The sequence below is a fragment of the Ursus maritimus genome, unplaced genomic scaffold (genome assembly GCF_017311325.1).
Source record: "Ursus maritimus isolate PB19 unplaced genomic scaffold, ASM1731132v1 scaffold_24, whole genome shotgun sequence".
Lineage (NCBI taxonomy): Eukaryota > Metazoa > Chordata > Mammalia > Carnivora > Ursidae > Ursus > Ursus maritimus.
Window position 1 is genome coordinate 36,364,615 of NW_024424897.1, and position 18,547 is coordinate 36,383,161.

The 18,547-nt window shown below is 48.2% G+C and overlaps 2 protein-coding genes across 3 annotated transcripts in view; both read left to right on the forward strand.

Annotated features, from left to right (window-relative positions):
- The window catches only part of CCL5 (C-C motif chemokine ligand 5), a 5,888-nt gene extending 1,731 nt beyond the window's left edge, over positions 1–4,157 (forward strand). The window contains exon 3 of the mRNA XM_008695414.2: positions 3,939–4,157. Within this exon, the coding sequence (XP_008693636.2) occupies positions 3,939–4,026 (88 nt within the window). The 3' untranslated portion in view covers positions 4,027–4,157. The remainder of the gene's footprint in view (positions 1–3,938) is intronic.
- Positions 4,158–5,689: 1,532 nt separating this feature from the next.
- On the forward strand, positions 5,690–18,002 carry HEATR9 (HEAT repeat containing 9). Of its 2 annotated transcripts, none has more exons than XM_040640976.1 (15): positions 5,690–5,777; positions 6,640–6,689; positions 7,943–8,124; positions 8,315–8,327; positions 8,707–8,763; positions 8,948–9,004; positions 9,681–9,738; positions 10,109–10,239; positions 13,623–13,805; positions 14,208–14,300; positions 14,403–14,522; positions 15,604–15,677; positions 16,161–16,212; positions 16,641–16,727; positions 16,973–18,002. In XM_040640976.1, exons 1-15 carry the CDS (start codon positions 5,690–5,692, stop codon positions 17,351–17,353), a joined length of 1,626 nt encoding a protein of 541 aa, XP_040496910.1. In that variant the 3' UTR covers positions 17,354–18,002. The 2 variants fall into 2 exon arrangements, with proteins under 2 accessions (XP_040496910.1, XP_008693635.2); XM_008695413.2 differs by lacking the exon at positions 8,315–8,327 and adding an exon at positions 8,380–8,506.
- The last annotated feature ends 545 nt before the right edge of the window (positions 18,003–18,547 follow it).

Genomic DNA, 18,547 nt, shown 5'->3' on the forward strand with positions numbered 1-18,547 from the left:
TCCTTTTGTCCCAGAGCCAGTCCCCCACAGGAGCCCTCTAAGAGGGTACCCTATCCACTCCTACCCATCTTCCAGCTGCTTAAATAGCCAGAGTTCCTCCCTCTGTAGCTTCAGATACCCCCCACACCCGCTATCACACAGAAGATTAGACAAGGGGTTCTCGGGGCAGTTCTCCCCACTCTGACGGACTGGGTCAGGTCTCTGATCTTTAGGAGTGTAACCTTTACTTTAACATGACCTACAATGCCCCACCATGGAGAAAGATCGACAGTCATTTCTCTTCAGTTAAGAACCCCACATTCCCCCATACCCCACAGCCAACTGAATCCACCTACAACCTCAGAGGATCTAAGAGGGGGGGTCAGAGGTCAGAGCCCTAGTTAAAGTCAGGTGTATTTAAAAGAAAATTATCAATTGGTGAAGAGATAATGACATGAGATTCTCCTTTAAATATGCAAACTATTACATCTGAAAAAATTAAGTCTACCACCTAGAAAGTACCTGTGTATCAAATGTGTTACATGGATTATCCCCAAATTTCATAACACTTACAGGTGTGTGTAATTCTCTCCATGTTTCAGATAATGAATCTGAGACCAAGAGAGTTTGGGTGACTTGCCCAAGGTCGCACAGTAAGTGAGGGATAGAGCCAGTCTTTGGAGCCTCCTCTTTCTATACAGAAAGGTCGACAGTGATAGTTGCTTAAGAAATTTAAGATAATAGACTTAAAGAGTGAAAATGGGGTAATCATGAAGTTTCCTATATAACGGCAAAGTTGTTTGTTTTTTTTTTTTAAGATTTTATTTATATTTGTGAGAGACCGAGAGAGCAGAAGTAGGGAGCGGCAGGCAGAGGGAGAAGCAGGCTCCTCACTGAGCAGGGAGCCTGATGCGGGACTCGATCCCAGAACCCTGGGATCATGACCTGAGCTGAAGGCAGACGTTTAAGTTTTTTTAGTCCAAAAGCTCCTGTGACACTTGAAAAGCTATAGGTATTCAGAATTGCCTTTTGTTCTGGTAAGTCCTTCAAAGTATAGTGGTAATATTTAGCACTACTGATTTGATCTCTGAAAACAAATATTTTTCAAAAGAAAAAAAATCCTTCTTTGAGCACCTGCTACAGGCAGGTAGAGATGAATAAACCACCATCCCTGCCCTCGTGGCACACACAATCTAATACAAGGAAAAGACAGATGCAGAAGGACTAGAGTAACCCTGAGTAAAAAAACATCACAAAAAGAGAGAGGGAGCACATCCAGCCTCAGAGGTGAAGGGAAGTTTGCTGCAAAAGGTGTTTGAGAAAAACCCGGGGGACTGGGTACATGAGACAGCGCGAATGTTGCCAGGACTCTCCTTTGATTGATGCAGCGTCCCCGTGTAGAAAAGCACTGAGGACCTTGAGTGTCAGCACAATGACGCAAAAGCGTTAGAGCGAGGGAGACGAGCTGGCACAGGGAAAGCCTAGAAAGTCAGGTCCAGTTAAGAGGCTGTATGGTTATCCATGTGAGCGGTATTGAGGCTAAACAGGACCTGAAGGGGAAGGGAAGGAGAGAGGGGGTAGGAAACCGTCACAGGTGGAGTCAGCAAGACCCGGCAGGTGAGGTGAGGTCAGGAGCAAGGACGAGAGGGGGTTAAGTGACACCAGACAGCTAGAGAAGTGCGGACCCCCTCACCCCGAAGTCTCAAGGAAGAGCTGTTTAAAGAGGAAGGAGCCAAGGTACCAGCACAAAAACCCTTTGCAATGTCCAGCAGGGAGAGTGAGAAGAGGAGCTGGCAGCTAGGAAACAGCGTTGGGGCTAGAGACAGGACATTCTTTTATAGGAGGAAAGGGTCCCCTGAGAGGACAGCAGTCATCTTTAGCAGAGTCTTGGGGAGCACTGGCTCCAGAGCTAGTCAGCCTTTGTCAGAATCCCAGCTGTGCCAGTTGGCAGTTGCATGAGCTTGGACCTAGCAGTTAACCTCTCTGAGCCTCCATTTCTTCATCTGCAAAGTCGAGTGAAAGAGTACTTCCTTCACTGGGTCAAAGAGAGAACAATGAAATGAAAAATGAAACTGGCATATATTCTGGCATACAGTTGGTGCCTGATAAGTGTTAACTTCTCCTCCTCCTTCTCCAAATGTACTAATATATACTTAGAAGTGACAAACCTTGAGGGAATGCAGTTCATTCACTAGCTCATTCAATAAACACCCACTAAGCCCCTGCACTGTGCCTGACCTAGGCCCAGAGACTTGGGAGAAAAACACAGAAAAGGGCAGCAATTCTGAGAACATCTGCTCTCAAGGGGCAGGCGGAGGGGGTTGCTCCGGAGAAGAGTCAGGAAGAGAGGCAGGAGAGAAGTCAGACAAGTAGGGGGGTCCCCAAAATGGGGGCAGGGAGAGAAACTTAGCCAGGAGGGGTTGTTCCTCAGTCTCACATTCTTTAGGAGGAAATGGAACCCTGAGAAACCCTCACCCCTAGATATTCGTTTCCTGCCCTTTTGACTTCCTGGTCACAGGCTGAGGGGGCCAAGGAGGGAGGATAGCAAGTCTGTAGGGTTTCCTGTCTGACTCGTGGCTGAACAAGGGCAGGGGCTTAGGTCTAGAAGCTCCCTCACCACCCCAAATAAGCAAACAAACACTAGGAGGCAGGAGAGCCCAGAATACTCCATCTGCTCCCTTTCTCTTCTCTGCACACTAGAATGGAAGAAAGAGAGACGGTCAAGTGGCTCTGAGTCTCAGAAAAGGGGAAGCAGCTTCCTTGAGAATAAACACTATCCAGGAGAGAACCTGAAAAGAAACCAAGAAATCCTCATTCTCACCAGACGACCTAGGCCTTCACTTTGTCTGAAAACATTTGGGCTCATACAGGTGCAGGAAAACATCCTAAAGAACCCAAAAGGGGAAAGGTTCAAGTAGACAGGGCTGGCCCAAGAGTAACAAGTTAATCGGCAGCACTGCTCTCTAGGCCCACGGTCTCTCCCATATAGAACCGTCCTCCAGCAAAGAGGTGAGGCAGGCAACTGGATGGAGCCTGTGCGCCACAGGCTTTTAAACCACCAACACATGCTATCAACACCTGTGGAGGTCAGGCCTCTCCCTCCCAGAGGCCTCCACGTTCTGGCGGGGTTAATTGGCAGAAGTGCTCTGACAACAGCTAAACCTCAGTGCCTTTGACCTCTCTGAGCACCGAAGCCCAGTACCAGGACCTTTGGTATCATGTTGCTCTGATCCCTCCTAAAGAAGAATCCCATAACATTCCAATAACAATACATGTGTGGTATTTTCCAAAACTCCACCATACTATCTCATTTAAGTCTCACAACAACAGTGCAAAGTAGGAATTATTTCTATCTATCTTTAAGAGGTAAACAAATAGATTCAGAGGCCTTAAGTGATTTGCCAAGGTGAATCCACTAATGAGTGGTGAAATCAAGACTCAATGTCGTCATTCACGCACACACACAGATGTATTCATTCGTTGAGTGTCTGCCCTGTGCCAGGCATTGTATCATCTAAAACCAAATCGCACCTGTTTTTTTTTTTTAACCACTTCTTATCTCTCACTTAGTGAACCATGACTCAGTTCCTAGAAAACACCTCTTTTTCTCTGCATCTTGAGCACCCAGCACAGGGTCCGAAACCGAGAAGCACTGAGAAAAGGCTAGTAGTGGTTGACCAGCTCAAACCTGGACTCCTCAGGCTCCATATGCCCTTAGCTCTCCAGGCTGCACGGGTTTGTGTGGGGGTTAAAATGCACACAGATCTGCTTTGGAGCCCTACTACCCAACAGAAGAGGAAATATCCTTTCCTTAAAAGCTACAAACCCAACCTTATGGAGCTCCAAGAATGCCCCACCCCAGTACCATCATCATCATCCCCTTTGTGGCTCAGTCCACCTCATCCCCAAAACTGGCTGTCTGGGTGCTCACCAGGTCTCACCGTCCTCTTGTCCCACAGCTTTGTCACCCGAAAGCACCGCCAGGTGTGTGCCGATCCACAGAAGAAATGGGTGCGGGACCACATCAACTCTTTGGAGATGAGTTAGGATGGAAGGCGTCTTGAACCTGAACTCATGCAGACTTCCCTAGTGCTTCTTGTTTGCGCCCTAAACCAGCTTGGGAGATGCCCCTCAAGCCCCTACTCCCACCCTGTCCTGGGAGGGCACAGATTCCACCAGCCAGCAGCAGCTGTAAAAGCGTCCTCCATCTAAAGCCGCCAAGAGCTCCTAAGGCTCTGCCTCGTACAAGCGAAGTCTCTAGGCTCTGAGCTTCAGGCCCCTCAGCTTTTTGGCCCCGGCTCTGCGATCAGAAAGGAAGTCAGCTTGCCTCTGGAGGCGAAGAAGGGAGGAAGACGGCTCCTTCGGTAAAGTCCTGTGGCCACAGCTCCTCTCTCAGCCCCTCACTGGGGAGGGCTGACTGGCAAATGTGAGAAATCAGCTTTCCATTAAAACTCTCCACGCAGTTACCAAGCTGGCTCCTGGTTTGCTTTCCTCCTCGGGAACCCTCCTTCCTCATAAGCATTAAGCAATGAGCTACATATTGAATTTAACTGTCATGTCTTTTTAGCGTTCTTTAGCAGACTTTTTTGTGTGTCTTCAAGTATTTTATTAGGAGTTCAGATCAAATCTTTGTAGAATGTTCCCTAGTTTGGATTTGCTTGGTTGTTTCCTCATAATTCGATTCAGGTTAAACATTTCTGGCAGGGACACCACATGGGTGATGCTGTTTCTCAGTGCAGCACATCAGGGTACATGTTGGTTTACTGGTGATTTTGAGTCTGATGGCCTGATGGCCCAGGTTTTCTTGCCACATTGAGCTCACTGCTGTGTGCCAGGCACTATGCCAGGCACGGGAGGTTGGCGGGGAGAGTAGAGAGGTGAATGAGCCACAAGCCACAATCTTTAACTTTAGGCAGATTAAACATATGATAAACACATAAAGGGAAGCAACTGTTCAAAAGCACCTGTTGTGGTCCCATTGAGAGTGGGAGTGGGGGGTGGGAGGGGTGGAATGACACCACCGAAGGAGGTGAGGCAGGGTGCCTGGGGGAGAAAAGAGACGTCAGAGATGAGATAACATTTAAATGAAGTCTGGAAGATTGGAGAAAGAGTTTAGCAGGTAGGGAAGGCCTGACAGGTAGCAGGTACAGCATATGCAAAAGTAGGAGGTACGGAAAGCAGCTCCCCACCACACAGAGAAGAGCTCAGTCTCTTGCTGCCAAGGAGGGAGGTGTGTGTCTAAAAGGGGCTTTCCCGCTCCTGCCATTTTCCTGATGACTAATCCTAAGAACCACCCCTGCCCCTCCCATGGGCTGATGTGTGCTTGACAGTTCACCAAATGCTTTGGCTTTCTTTCCCATGCATGCCTCACCACAGCCCCTCTGGCTCCCACACAGGCATGACTTTCCCACTTTTAAGATGAGGAAACTGAAGCTCCCAAAAGTAAAGTGACTAGCTCAAGGCCACAGGCCAGGAGACGCCATGGGTGGGGGCTGAGGGGGCGGGGCTCAAGAATGGAACTGGAGTCTTCCATTTACCTAGGAGATCTGGTTGCTCAACACTCAGAAGCTTCTACCCGCAGAAGTCCCAGCTCCTTACCAGTTCCCCTTGTGCCAGAGAGGACAGGTTTCCCCCAACTGTGCCCCCACGCTCCCAAAAGCCCTTATTGCCCTGCCTGGGTTCCCTCTGGCCCCACCAGGAGAAGAGGAGGATGGCCTATGAAAAATCAGCTGATATCTTTGACATCTCCAGGTCGATGTTCAAGTACCCATGGCTGGAATACCCAGAAAGGACCAAAGGTGAGGCTAGAATAGACAGGAACAGAGTCAGAGGTGGGGCCTGAAAAGAAAAGCTCCCTGGCTCCCTCTCCCAAGACAGGGGTCTGGTGAGTTCAGCAAATCCACAGGAAGGGTCAGGGCAGGCCACCAGACACTTGGTGGCTCTCCACAGCCTTCAAGGTAAGTCTCCAGGACCCTCAAAGATGGGACATCTTTCTCCCCATCTTCCACTCCCACATCTGCACCCTGCTCTCTACCCAATTCCCCACCTCCCAGTCTTTGAAAGAAGTTGTTCCCTGTGCCTAATGCTCTTCCCCTTTATCTATCTGGCTAACCCCTACGTGGATTAAAGACTGAGATTCTGGGAAACATTTCCTGATCCTCCCAGCCAGGTTAGGGGCCTCATTGGACCACCTGTGCCTGTATCTTCACATTTGTCTCCCTTTGTTAATCACTAGTAAACAATTCTGTCTCATCAGCTAGAGCCATGGTTCTCAAAGTGTGGTCCCAGGACAAACAGCATCAGTATCTTGTTAGAAAAGCAAATCCCCAGCCCCACCCCAGATCTACTGAATCCCTACTCAGGATGAGTGCCAGAAATTGGTTTTAAGAAGCTCTCCAGGTGATCCTACAACACACTCACATCTAAGAACCACTGAACAAGACCACTAGTTTTCACCATCAGCTGCACATTAGAATCCTCTGGGGAGCTTTCTGAAAGGCCTAGGCCCTATCCCCAGAGAATCGGTTTCAATTAGTCTGATGCAGGGCTAAGGCAGGTTAAAAGTTCCCCCAAATAATTCTAACATGCAGCATTTATTAAATGCTGAATAAATGAATGCCGGGAGAATGGATGATTCTTAGCCCACCATTTGTACCACAGAACTCAGAAAAGTCATGGCTCCTGTCCACCTGCCCTTGTCCTGCTACCAGGTAAGACCCCTAACTTTTGCCCCCAGGGGGCTTTGTTGAGGTGGGAGCAGACTGCCCCTTCCTTTAAGGCCAGGTCAAAGAACCCTCACACTCATCCCCGGGGCTGCCGCTAATTCTGTGTGACCTTGGACAAGTCACTTCCCCTCCCTGAGCCTCAGGAGCGTCCTCTGTCACTGGCCAACCCCTGTCCCGCTCCACTGTGGTTGCTATGAGATACTATCTGTAAGGCCCAAGCTATGCGGGCAGTGCTTAATAAGGAGTTATTTTTCTTCATTAACACAGGGATCCTCATAGAGTTGCCAGATAGAATACTGGATGCCCAACTAAATTTGAATTTCAGATAAATAATTTTTTGTATAATTAAGTCCCAAATATGGTATCCAATACCTAAAATCTAAATTTACCTGGATGGCCTGTTTTTTATTTGCTTGGTTTTCACTAAATCTGACAACCCAACTCATTGTGAGTCAACGCTCCACTTTCTGAAACCATGGCCATCACCTGACAACTTTTACTATGATCTTTTCAATCTCCACATTGAAAACCACTGGCTGAAGCCCTGCCTTGTTGCTCAGAGAACTGACTCTGACAAAGGCTGGAGAAGAGATAGGAGTGAATTCTAGCCAAATCTGCAGAGAAAGTCCCCTGACCCACCAACACCCCTCCACTACAATCAGAGCTGCAGTTTCACGACCGTTTAAGACAGAGATTGTTTAAGAAAATCCTGCTTTTCCAACTAAACTGTTGAGTCCCATGAAGGCAGGGATGATAACTGCCTCCCCAGCACGTAGCACAGTGCTTGGCACTTAGCGGGTGCTCGGTGAGTATCTGCTGCATGCCTGAATGAAGGAAGGGGCAGTAGCCTGTCTCTTCCCCTCTTCACTCCACATATCCCTCACCCCTTGCCTTTTCATCTCCTTGCCCAGATGGCCTTTTCAAAGTGCTTTGAGATCCTCAAATAACCAAACGGTGTACTCAGATTGGTTTACAGATCAACAAGGGCTTCACAATCTTTACCTCATTTGTTCTTCACAACAAGGGGTACAGAAAGGACAAGCTCCATTCTGCAGATGAGAAGACTGAGATCTTGGTGGGTGAAGTCAGTTGTGCAAGTCACACAATGGGTAGGAGGTCTGAGTCTAGCTGAGATGAGGGACTAAAGGGCGTCCCTCTCAACTAGTTCCTTCTTATCCTGGTCCTTTTCCTGGCTAAGGAATATTCCCTGCCACTGTTGTGCCATTCACACCTCCCAGATGCCAAAGGAAGAGTTTCCCCCAAGTCCAGAGTGCTGGAGGCAGCACCCAAGCAAGCCAGATTCAGTGCCTTACTGCTACTTCAAGAAGCCTGAGATCTACACACACTGGCACACTCTGTATGATCAGCGACAAGAACGGGAGGCCCTGAAAATGTTGCGGAAAATGAGAGATCCCCCTAGGTGTGCTCTGCCCCTCCCTATTCTCCACACCCTTCATACCTTCTAGGAAAGAGAGGGAGGAGAAGGAAGAAGTGGGATGGGGGTGGGGCAAATCCAGCTAACAGATCCGAGAGAGGAGCCTGGGCTAGGAGGAGGGGCATCTGTCTTCCTCTGGTCCCATCTCTGAGCTGGCTGAGGACCAAGTGCAGAGGAAAGTTCGTGAAGTGTAAGGGAGGGAACAAGGGGACCAAGGCTGCTGTGCAATTTCTCACACAGGCAATTCAAAGAGAGCACGCCCATCCAAAAATTCCATCTCCCTATCAGCAAGTTGACTGTAAAATCTCAGATGGAACCCAAGCCCTCAGACCCTACTGGGAACCCCCTGAAGTGGCAAAGATTAAAGGTCAGGGACCACGGCAGGAGGGAGAATGGGGAGACTCCCTTTCAGTGGGTGCCCTTACCTTGGGCTCACATTATCCTTCAGCCCTCAGTCCCTGCCTACAAAACGGAGGGAGGAAAGGAAAAGGGGTTGGATGAGCTCCTCTCCATTTGAAGTCCTACAACTATATCCCTTTCTCTCCACCGGCTCCCTTGAATGGGCAGGAACTCACAGAAAGCCTGGAATCTCCCAGAGAGCATGAGCAGTTGTATGCAGCACAGGTGAGAGGTGGCAAAGGTGGTGGAGCATGGCCACAGGTAGGAGTTGGCTGAGCTGGGGAGTAGAAAGCTGCATGGGGGAGGGGGAGTGGTATTCCAAGACAAAACTCCAGCTGTGCCCAGAGGATGTAACTCATGGGGGTGGTGTCCGAGCTCTCTTCCCTTTCTTCCACCCCTATTCCTGCAGGCTCTGGGGTGCCTGGGCATCAGTGACAAGTTTGTCATAGAGGCACTACAGCAGGTGGTGAGTCTGGGGCTGCATGGAACTCACGAGAGGAGGATACAGGGTCTGAGATATGTCGAGCATGGGCACAGGGGCACAGACAAAGCTCGCCAGGGTGCAAGGATGCTGGGCTGAATGCAGTGAGGAGAGAGTTGCCAGTGTGCGGCATGCCCCATCTCACGCCCTTGGCGTCCTTGAAGGGCAGCTTGATGGGGCTGGGGGAATCTGAGGTCCTCTCTGTCTAACAGAAAAGACCCTCAACTGAAAAGCAGAAAAGAACTGGGACTGAGTTCATTTTCCACCTTAACCGAATCAATGCCACGTGCTTACATGCCAATTTATAATAGGGAATATGCGTTCGTATCTATAGTCTCATTTAAATCTTACGAATTGGGAACAGGCAGTAGTATCTGCATTTTTCTAATGATAAAATGGAAGCTCTGAGAGTGAGCCAAGTGACTGGCCCGAGGCCACAGGGCTGCTAGATACCAGATAGGGATCTGAACAAAAGTCTTACTCCTAAGTTGTGTTCCTTCCCTTGCACCATCTGCCCGTACTCTGTGTTTAAGCGTAGACAGGTCACTCTCTAGGCCTCGGTTTCCTCACTTGTAAATGAAAAGTTAAGCTGAGATGATTCTTAACACTCTGACATTCCATCATCTTATGACATATCTCCACCACCTGCCTCTTAAATCAGGCCCAAACTGGTCCAGAGAAAGTGAAGTATGAGGCCTGTCGAAGCCTGGCCATACTGGGTGAGTACGTCCCCTCCCTGGGAGGGGAGTGGGGGAAAGTGAGAAAGGAAGCAGTACAGCCCCTTTCCCCTTTGGGTAAGGACACCCACTTCTACCTAGCATTTGGCAGGATCTGGGAGCTAGCCTAGGTACTGTGGGCAGAGAGAGGAAAGTGGGGTGAAAAGGAGAAGAGATCGGGAGAGAGGGGGCGGGCCCCTGGAACTGCAGCCATGCTCAGCCAGCTGCATTAGCGTCCTGGGAGGATGGGCAACACCTCGGGACCCAGTACTTAGAACTTCTGTCTTGAGGGCACAGTGGAGTCAAATGGATCCTGGCAGAGAGGAACAGTTCCTGAGGCTCTGCCCTGACCTGAGGACCTTCCCTTGTCCAGGTTGCCTGAATAAGCACGTGATCCAGGTTCTCATCACACAGTTGAAGGGGCAAAATGAGGGGCGAAGGATGGATTCTCTGACAGGGCTACGAGTGGCTCTCAACTCCTGGGCTGCTGTCCCCAAAGACAAGGTGATTGGGAGGAGAGTCAGTAACTGGGGCAGGTAGGACAAGGTAATTGATGGTGCTGGCTGGGGTTGTTAACCTAGCTCCTAGCCTTGATGGTAGAAGACACTGTCCTTGTAAAGTTCCCTGTGGAACAGCTTCCCTGAATAGAAGCACTGGCATGGCCACTTAGGAGTCAAAAACCCCTGAAAAGCTGGCTTTCAGAGCCGCAGTTTGTTCATTTCCAAAACGGAGGTAGTCACACTCACCATGATGAGCACTGAGTAATGTACAGAACTGCTAAATCACTAAATAGAAACTAACAGAACACTGTACGCTAACTATACTAACACAACAATGTATGTTAACTATATTTCAATAAAAATTCATTAATGGAGTAAACAAATAAGATAGACAGTAATTATAGCACTGTTGAGAAGATTAAATGAGATAATGTATGTAAAGCACCTCGTTCAATGCCTATGCTTTTTAAATGGTAACCATTATCATCCCTAAAATAACCTACTAAAGAAAAAACCTCTCTCAAGAAGGGAAAGGGATCAAGAGAGTCTGCAACACTACTCAAATTTTTTCCCTTTTAGGGCCCTCTTACTTTGACCCCATCACTGCTCTGTGTGAAACAGAGTCATCATTCATCCATTTACTCAACAAATATATACTAAATAGCTATCACATGCCTGGCACTGTCCCAGACCCTTAAGATACATCAGTGAACCAAACAGACTAAGATCCCCTGCTCTTGTGGAGCTTACCTTCTAGTTGGGGAGAATACAATTATAGTAAACTTGATTATATAGTATGTTAGAGGTGACAAGTGCAGAGGAAAAATTAGGTAACATGGTAAGGATGATCAAGGAATGCCAAGTGGGGATGGGACTAGACTGTAGTTTTAAACACAGAAGGGAGGCAAGGCTTCATTTAGAAGGTGTCATTTGAGCAAAGATATGAAGAAGGTGAAGGTGTTAGCCTTGCAGAGATCCTAGCGGAGGCCTTCCCGGCAGAAGGGCCAATCAGTGCAAAGGCTCTAAGGTAGGAGCGTGGTTGGCATGGTCCAGGGACAGCAAGGAGGCCAGTGTGGCTGCAGTGGAGTGGAAATAGAGAAAGTAGCAGAAAATGGAGGTAGGTCAAAGTAGTTAACAGGAAATTCAATTATACTAGATCCAGATCAACTAGATCTACTAGACTAGGTCATACTAACTGCATCATTGCTTTCTGGACAACTTCAAGTACTTGGACTTTTACTCTGCATGAAGTAAGGAACAAAGCAATGACATAACCTAACTTACATTTCAAAAGGTTCACTCTGCTGTACAGAAAAGATGGGAGGTGGGGGTGGAGCATCAGGTGGAAGCAGAAAGACCAATTAAGGGCTACTGAAGCAATCCTGGTGAGATATAGTGGTGGCACGGAGCACAGTAGTTGTAGTGGGATTAGTAAAACTCTTGACAGGTTGACTGTGAGGTACAAAAGGCAGTGAGGAAACAAGGATGAAGCCAACTAAGATGGAGAAAGCTACAAGTAGAACAGGTTTGGAGGTAATATCAGAAGTACAGGTTTGGACAAGTGATGTTTGAGACGTCTACTGGACCTCGAAGGGAGACAGCAGGTAAAGCTGCTGTACAATTTTGAATTTCGAAGTCTGAACCATATAGACAGCATTTAATGTCATTCAATTAAATGAGAGCACTAAGAACCAAGTATGAAGTCTTGGTTCATTCCAATATTAAGAGCTCAGGGAGAAGAAGAAGAACCAGTGAATAATGACAGCTGGCCATTAGGTAGGAAGACAACCCAACAGTGTGGTATTCTGAAAATCAAGTGAAGAACATACATCAAAGAAAGGAAACAAATCAACGACATCAAATAATATAAGGACTGAGAACTGATACACAGATTAACAATGTAGGAATCCTTGATTATCTCAAGAACAATTTTGGTGGGGTCACAGTGGTGTAGGTCTGACAGAAGTTTAAGAGTGAACGGGAGGAAAGAAATTAGAGATGGCAAAGCAGACAACTTTACAAGTTTTGCTGGCAAGGGCTGTAGCTGGCACCAGGAGTGGATTTTAGAATAAAGAAAAATAATAGCATGTTTCCATGGTCCAGTAGTTAGAAAAATGATAACTATGGAGAGAGAAGAAAGAGTTGTGATTAGGTGAGAAGGGATGAGCTCTAACACGAGTGGAAAGACTGACTTTAGACATATGGTCAGAGTCTGTAGTAATAAGTGGAGGGAAGAACATATGGGTGCAGGTGTTGGACAGAAATGATGGTAGGTGCCTCTGGAACTTCTTTTCCGGTTGCTTATATTTGCTCAGTAAAGTAGGAAGCAAGGGCATCAGCTAAGAGTTAAGAATGGAGGAATGGAGGTTCCAGAGGACAGGGTGTGAATCAGGAGGGCAGGAAAAAGAACTGCCCAGGGAAAAACAGTATGGTTACTAGATAGCACTAAGGGTCTACACAGGTTTGTGCTCACACATTTAAAGCAAGATCAGTCTGGGGTGCGTGGGTGGCTCAGTCATTAAGCATCTGTCTTTGGCTCAGGTCATGATTCCAGTGTTCTGGGATCGAGCCCCGCATCGGGCTCCCTGCTCAGCAGGAAGCCTGCTTCTCCCTCTCCCACTCCCCCTGCTTGTGTTCCCTCTCTCGCTGCCTCTCTCTCTGTCAAATAAATACATAAAATCTTTTTAAAAAATAAATAAAAATAAAAAATATAGCAAGATCAGTCATCACGACTGCGTGCTTTTCTCCAGGAAATGCAGGCACAGAATGAGTGCACAGCTGACTACAATGAGGCAAGAGGAGGTAAAGGAGTTCAGTGAGGCAAGCAAGTGACTATAGTAGGACCATGGAGTTTAAGCTGGGTAGAGAGCGAAGAAAATGAGGAGCAATGAAAAGGTGCTCAGTGGACTGTTAATCCATATGGAGTCCAACAATTATTGGCATCGGGAGGTGCTGGAAAGATAGGAGGTGATGGTCAGAGAGTGGGGTCCATGAAATGGAGGTCACGGAGAAGTTACAGTGATGGATAATGATAAAAACCTCTCTGTGAAAATTAATGGCTGACACAGAATGGAGGACAAGGACAAGATTATTGGAGAACAGGAGTAGGATAAAATAACATATGTTTTAAATGTCAGGAATTAGAAGTGTTAAAGAGAGTGACATTCATCCATCCACAAGATAAAGTCATACAGAAATGAGGAGTTAAGACCTAGGAGCAAGTAGAGGACAGCAAAAATAAGAGCAAGTGGGTAAAATAATCTGAGGACATGAGATTTATTCTGGGGAGGAGGCACAATGCTCTGGAAGTAGCAGTGAACTGCCCTCTTAACAAAGCCTGGCTGAAGACATAGGCCCCCTGCCCATTTCACTTCTTGTCTCCCTCAGAGGACTCAAGTCGGGGATGAAGAGAAGTTGGTACCTGTGCTGCAGATGCTGATAAATAAGTCATCAAACGAAGCAGCTGTGGAGGCAGCCCTGTGCTTGGGTTTCCTGAGGCCCTGCAGCAACACGGCCCAAGAGTTCTTGCTGCAGTGCCTGAGCCAAGGGTCCAAAACCCAGCAGATGAAGGTGTGAGGGGCAGGAGGCTAGGCTCCCTGGGGAGCACTGGGGAACCAGGGGCTGGTGCTGACTTCGGTACTGTCGGGGCCGTCATACTCAACCAGAGAAAAGAAGCTTCAGCGGGGACCACCGCGGAGCCTTCTGTGTGTCTGTGAATATGCATGTGCATGAGTATGGGGTCACACAGACCTAAGTGTACATGTGTCTGTATATATTTGATTTGTATGAGTGTTCATTTATAAATGTGCACCTATGTGCACACATGAACTTATGTTCTCACTCAAAAGGTGAAGAGGCAGGAGAATGGACCCGATCTGTTCCCCAGTTTTAGGCTCAGCCCTCAAGCCTACCTGAAAATCCAGATGCCTCTTGGCCCTGTACACCCCACCCTACCCTGCCTGCCTCCCACAGGCACTCAGGATGCTGGTCAAGATGATGCATGTACACACACCCACAGTCACCAGGGCCATCCTAGACCAGCTGTGCTATTCTAGTGTCCTGGAGGTAAGCTCTCAGACTGCCTAGGACCTTTCCTTCTCCAGCATAGCACAAGGGTGAGGGATAAGGAAGAGTCTATCCTTCATACCTTCCCACCTCTGCTCTCAGCACCGCTTTGAAGCCACCCAGATGCTCAAGACCATTGGGCTGGAAAAGATCCAGGCACAAGGGCTGGAGGGATTCACATTTGACCTGCTCTGGAGGAAGACATATAATGAACCTTTCCTTGTAAGTGAGACCAAAGGTCCCAAGCCCAGGGAGCCCAAACCCGCCTCCTCTCCCTTCTCTGAAGACCTCCTCTAGCTTGGCTCCCACCACACTGCCCATAAAGTATCATATTCACTCTAAGACACTAATGCACTCCCTGTTCCCCTGTTCCCCTAATGCAGCCCACGTTTTCAAGCCACCTTGCCTTTGGTCAGGCAGTTCTCTTAGCGAAAAATGCCGAGTCATCCCTCGTCCCTCTGCAAGGTGCAAAACTGCCTCATGTTATTATTCACTCCTCCCTCCTTCTTTCTGTCACAGTGATTGCTCCTGCAAGGCCAGTCCAAACACCTCCTATTGGAACCTTTCCCAAATCACCTCCAACAGAATGAACGCTGCCTTCCTCCGTGCTCCTTTGCTTTCATCTTTTTGTAGCTTATTACAAAACCAGCCACAGCACTTCTAAAGACATTTTTCTAAAATGTAAATCAGATTGTCTCACCTCTGCATAAAACTTTTCAGTAGCTCCCCAATGCCCTCAGGAAGGCTTTACATTGTCCTTCACCACCCAAGGCCTGCTTCCCTCTCTAGCTGCATCTCTCCCCACTCCTGCTCAGGGCCACACACCAGCTATGCTTAAAATGACCGTGTCCTCATTTATACCTGTTATCCCAGTGTAATTCCTCAGTGCCCCACTTTGAAGAGTCTCAGTGTGGTCACCTAGCTAAACTGAAATATTTTCTGTTCCCTAAGCCTCTAAGCTTTTGTACATGCCCTCCACTCATGCCCCACCCCACCCCCAGCCCTCTACTGGTTAACTGCCATTCACCCTTCAGGCTTCAGCTGAGGCATCACTTCTTCCAGCAAATCTTGCCAGTACCCGAACTGAGGAGACCCTCCTATGTTCACCCTATAGTTAGTTCAGTCGTAACACTTACAACAGTCGGGTGACTGCCTACTCACTTGTCTGCTTCCCCTACCAGACCAAGAGTTCAAGGCAAGGACCCTATGTAGCACAAGGTCAACATTCAGTAAAGGTTTGTGAGCACTTCAAGGTACACTCCGTATTCCTTTCCTCTGTTGTCCCTCCTTAATCCTTCTTCAGGCTATGAGGCAGGCTGTGGCTGAAATTGTGGAAGACCTCAAGATGAAGCCTACGATGATGAACTTGGTGGAGGCGTGAGTGGCTCAGGCTGGGAGCTGCCAGAGCCAAATCCTAGGCTGTGGGAAAGGGGCACAGGGTCGGAGAGAGCTGAGACTCGGATCCCAGGTCTTACTTCTCACTTGCCCATGCCCCTGGCCAAGTCACTCTTTGACCCCCAGGATTTTCTTTATCTGTAAAAGGGGGCTGATAATACCAACTCAGGGTTGCTATAAAATGTAAGAGCCCAAATTAAGATGAGGACGTGAAAGGGATCTGTAAAAGGTAGAGTTCTGGACAGACGTGTGTCCTAATTGTCATTCAGTGCCTTCTGGCAAATTGCAGTACCTGCCTTTCCCTACCTAGCCCCTTTCCTGACCCAAGTAACAAGAGGGAGCAACTGATGAAATTAGCATCTCTCATTGGCCTTATGCCCGACTCACTCTGGGCTGCAAGAACAACCAACCAGCCTTCCTCCCCTACCCTCTAATTGGATAACACACTTACTCCCTTCTACATAGGCAACTGATGAACTCAAATGTCACTGCACGCCAGGAAGCAGTCATCTCTTTGGTAAGGCCAGCTCTGCTTCTCTCTTGATGGCAGGGGGATTAGGCAACCGAGCACAATTACTCAGGGGCAGAAAAGGCTATAAAGTTTGGGGAGGTTTGCTGGCTTATTTTAGAATTCCAGCCCTACCAGGAATTCAGGGGTAACCTCTTTTTCAGGATTGGAGGCACCTACCTCCAACAGGAGATGGGTATGAGAGTCGTTGTTTAGATACTGCAGGAATTGTCTTGACTCTTCCTGGTGAACAGTATGCGCTGGAACCCAATGCAGTGGCCCCAAAAGGGAAAGAAAGGGATACCTCAGCGGGGGAGCCATAACGCCCCCTCTCTGCAGGCCACAGAGTCGTCAGAGGGGGACTAGAATGGAAAAGAGCACAGATGGGGCATCTTCCTAGGCTGGCTACTTAGTCACTCTCATTCTGCCTCTGCCAGGGCGTCCTGGGGATCCGCAGCCCACAGGTGTTCCACTTGCTCCTGGATATGCTAGACACAGAAAAGAGCCAGGCTGTGAAGAACAGCGTGAGGCATTCCCGCTCCCCTCTTCCACTTCTCTATCCCTCCTCTAAGCCTCTCCCACCCATCCTCACCACTTGCTCTTTGTCAGGAGGGAGGAAAGGGGAAATGAGCCTCAGACACTGTCCCTTGACTTCATTCCTTGGGGCCACTGTGGCCTGTGGCCAGAGCACCCCTCTCGCCGAGGCACCCCCTCCGCTCCCAGGCTTAGCCTGAAGTGAGCCAGCCATAGGACCTTTGTTTCAATGCAGCTACAAGAAACATTAACTGTCTTGGCCTCAATTGATCCCTGGATCCAAAACAAGCTGAAGAACAAGGTTCTCTTTGTGTGTGAAGCACTTAAGACTAATGAGGAGGAAGGGCCTACAAGGTTCCGGAAAGAGCCTGAGAACCCAGAAGAGTTAACTATTCAAGACTTTCAACTTGCACAGCTGAACCCCTTGTTTATTGCAAAGTCCACAGCCACATCAGACCAACAGAAAAACCTGAGTGCCCAGAGAGGCTCTGCCTTTTACCTGCCCTCTGCCTTCCCACCCTGTTTCTCTAAACCAAAACACAAAGCACCAGCCACAGGGCCCTGGGTGCCAAGGATCAGGAAGCAGCTCCAGATCCTAGCTAAAACCTCCCAATAGGTCAGTTCTTCGGGCCAAGTCCCCACTCTCTCCCTGAGGTTGCTTCTCAGGCTCCCCTGAGAAAACAATCTATACCTATCTTCCATGAATAAATGTCACTCTACCTATAACTGCCGGTCCCTTTGTCAGAGGCTGCATGGAAACTCAGGTCTCCTCACTCCTGGCTGAGTGTTAATTCACTCAGCCACATGTCCTTTTCACAAAGGGAAAGAGCCAGAGCTGCTCCAGTGGCCAACCTGCCTCCCTAAATCAAGCCCTTGTTTATGCCCAGAATTTGAGGAGCCTTTGCCTTTGAGTGGGCTGCAGAAGGAAAAGTAGGAGAAAATCCTGAAAAGCTTGGCTCTTGGACCATTTCATCTTACTAACTTGTCGCACTAACTTGTCGCCCCTCACCACCACTTCCCAGTGGTCAGGAGGTAATGAGGCTATACTCAAGACCAACCATCTCTACGGTCTCTTCGCCACCTGCTTTCTGCCTTCCTCGGGGCCATGCCCTGTGACAGGCCCTATTTACTCTCTAAAACTGCTTCAGTTTCTCCCTTGTTTGTTCTAAAAGCTTGTTTCCCTTTACCAGTAGGACCTGCACCAATCCCAACAGTCTACATCCTCCATCAAAAAAAAAAAAAAAAAAAAAACAGACTTTGTGGAGTCAGAAAACTCTGAAGTCTAAATCCTAGGGTCCATCACTTTCTTCAACTCTGACTTTGGACAAGTTCCGTAATCTGTTTCCTCACCTATAATAAAATGAGAATGATGCACACTACTTCAGAGAGCTCCTCTGAGGAGTGAACAATAATATAAATCCTAACAGAGTGCCTAGCATCACATAGGAAGCACTTAAATATGAGCTGCTTTTCTCTTTTCCTCTCTTCAGTGTTGCCATGTGAGCCTGTGACCACCAGAAGTTAAAAACGTCCTGCCACCCCTATTAATCCCCCCAATCTAATTGAAGTGATCTAATGTGAGGTCAACTTCTTCCCATTAAGCAGAGAAAGGTCAAAGTAAAATAGATGCTCCTTTCCATTCCCCCACACTCCAGGTTCTAGAGTGGTCCAGTTATTCTGAATCCAACATGGTGTGTGTCACTCAGATGTATCTCCCTACCTACCCCACTGCTTCCAGATGCATGTTTTGCCTCATAGAGTTGTAAGTAAAAACCAAGAGTAGTTTCACTATTCTGGAGTCTAAGCAACA

What these genes read in the sequence shown, in the direction of transcription:
- HEATR9 (XM_008695413.2), top strand. Translation starts at nt 5,690, where the DNA reads ATGGCCTATGAAAAATCAGCTGATATCTTTGACATCTCCAGGTCGATG. An exon ending in ATACCCAGAAAGGACCAAAG is followed by an intron (nt 5,778 to 6,639) that starts GTGAGGCTAGAA and finishes TTTGTACCACAG; the next exon opens with AACTCAGAAAAGTCATGGCT. An exon ending in ATGATGAACTTGGTGGAGGC is followed by an intron (nt 15,678 to 16,160) that starts GTGAGTGGCTCA and finishes CCTTCTACATAG; the next exon opens with GCAACTGATGAACTCAAATG.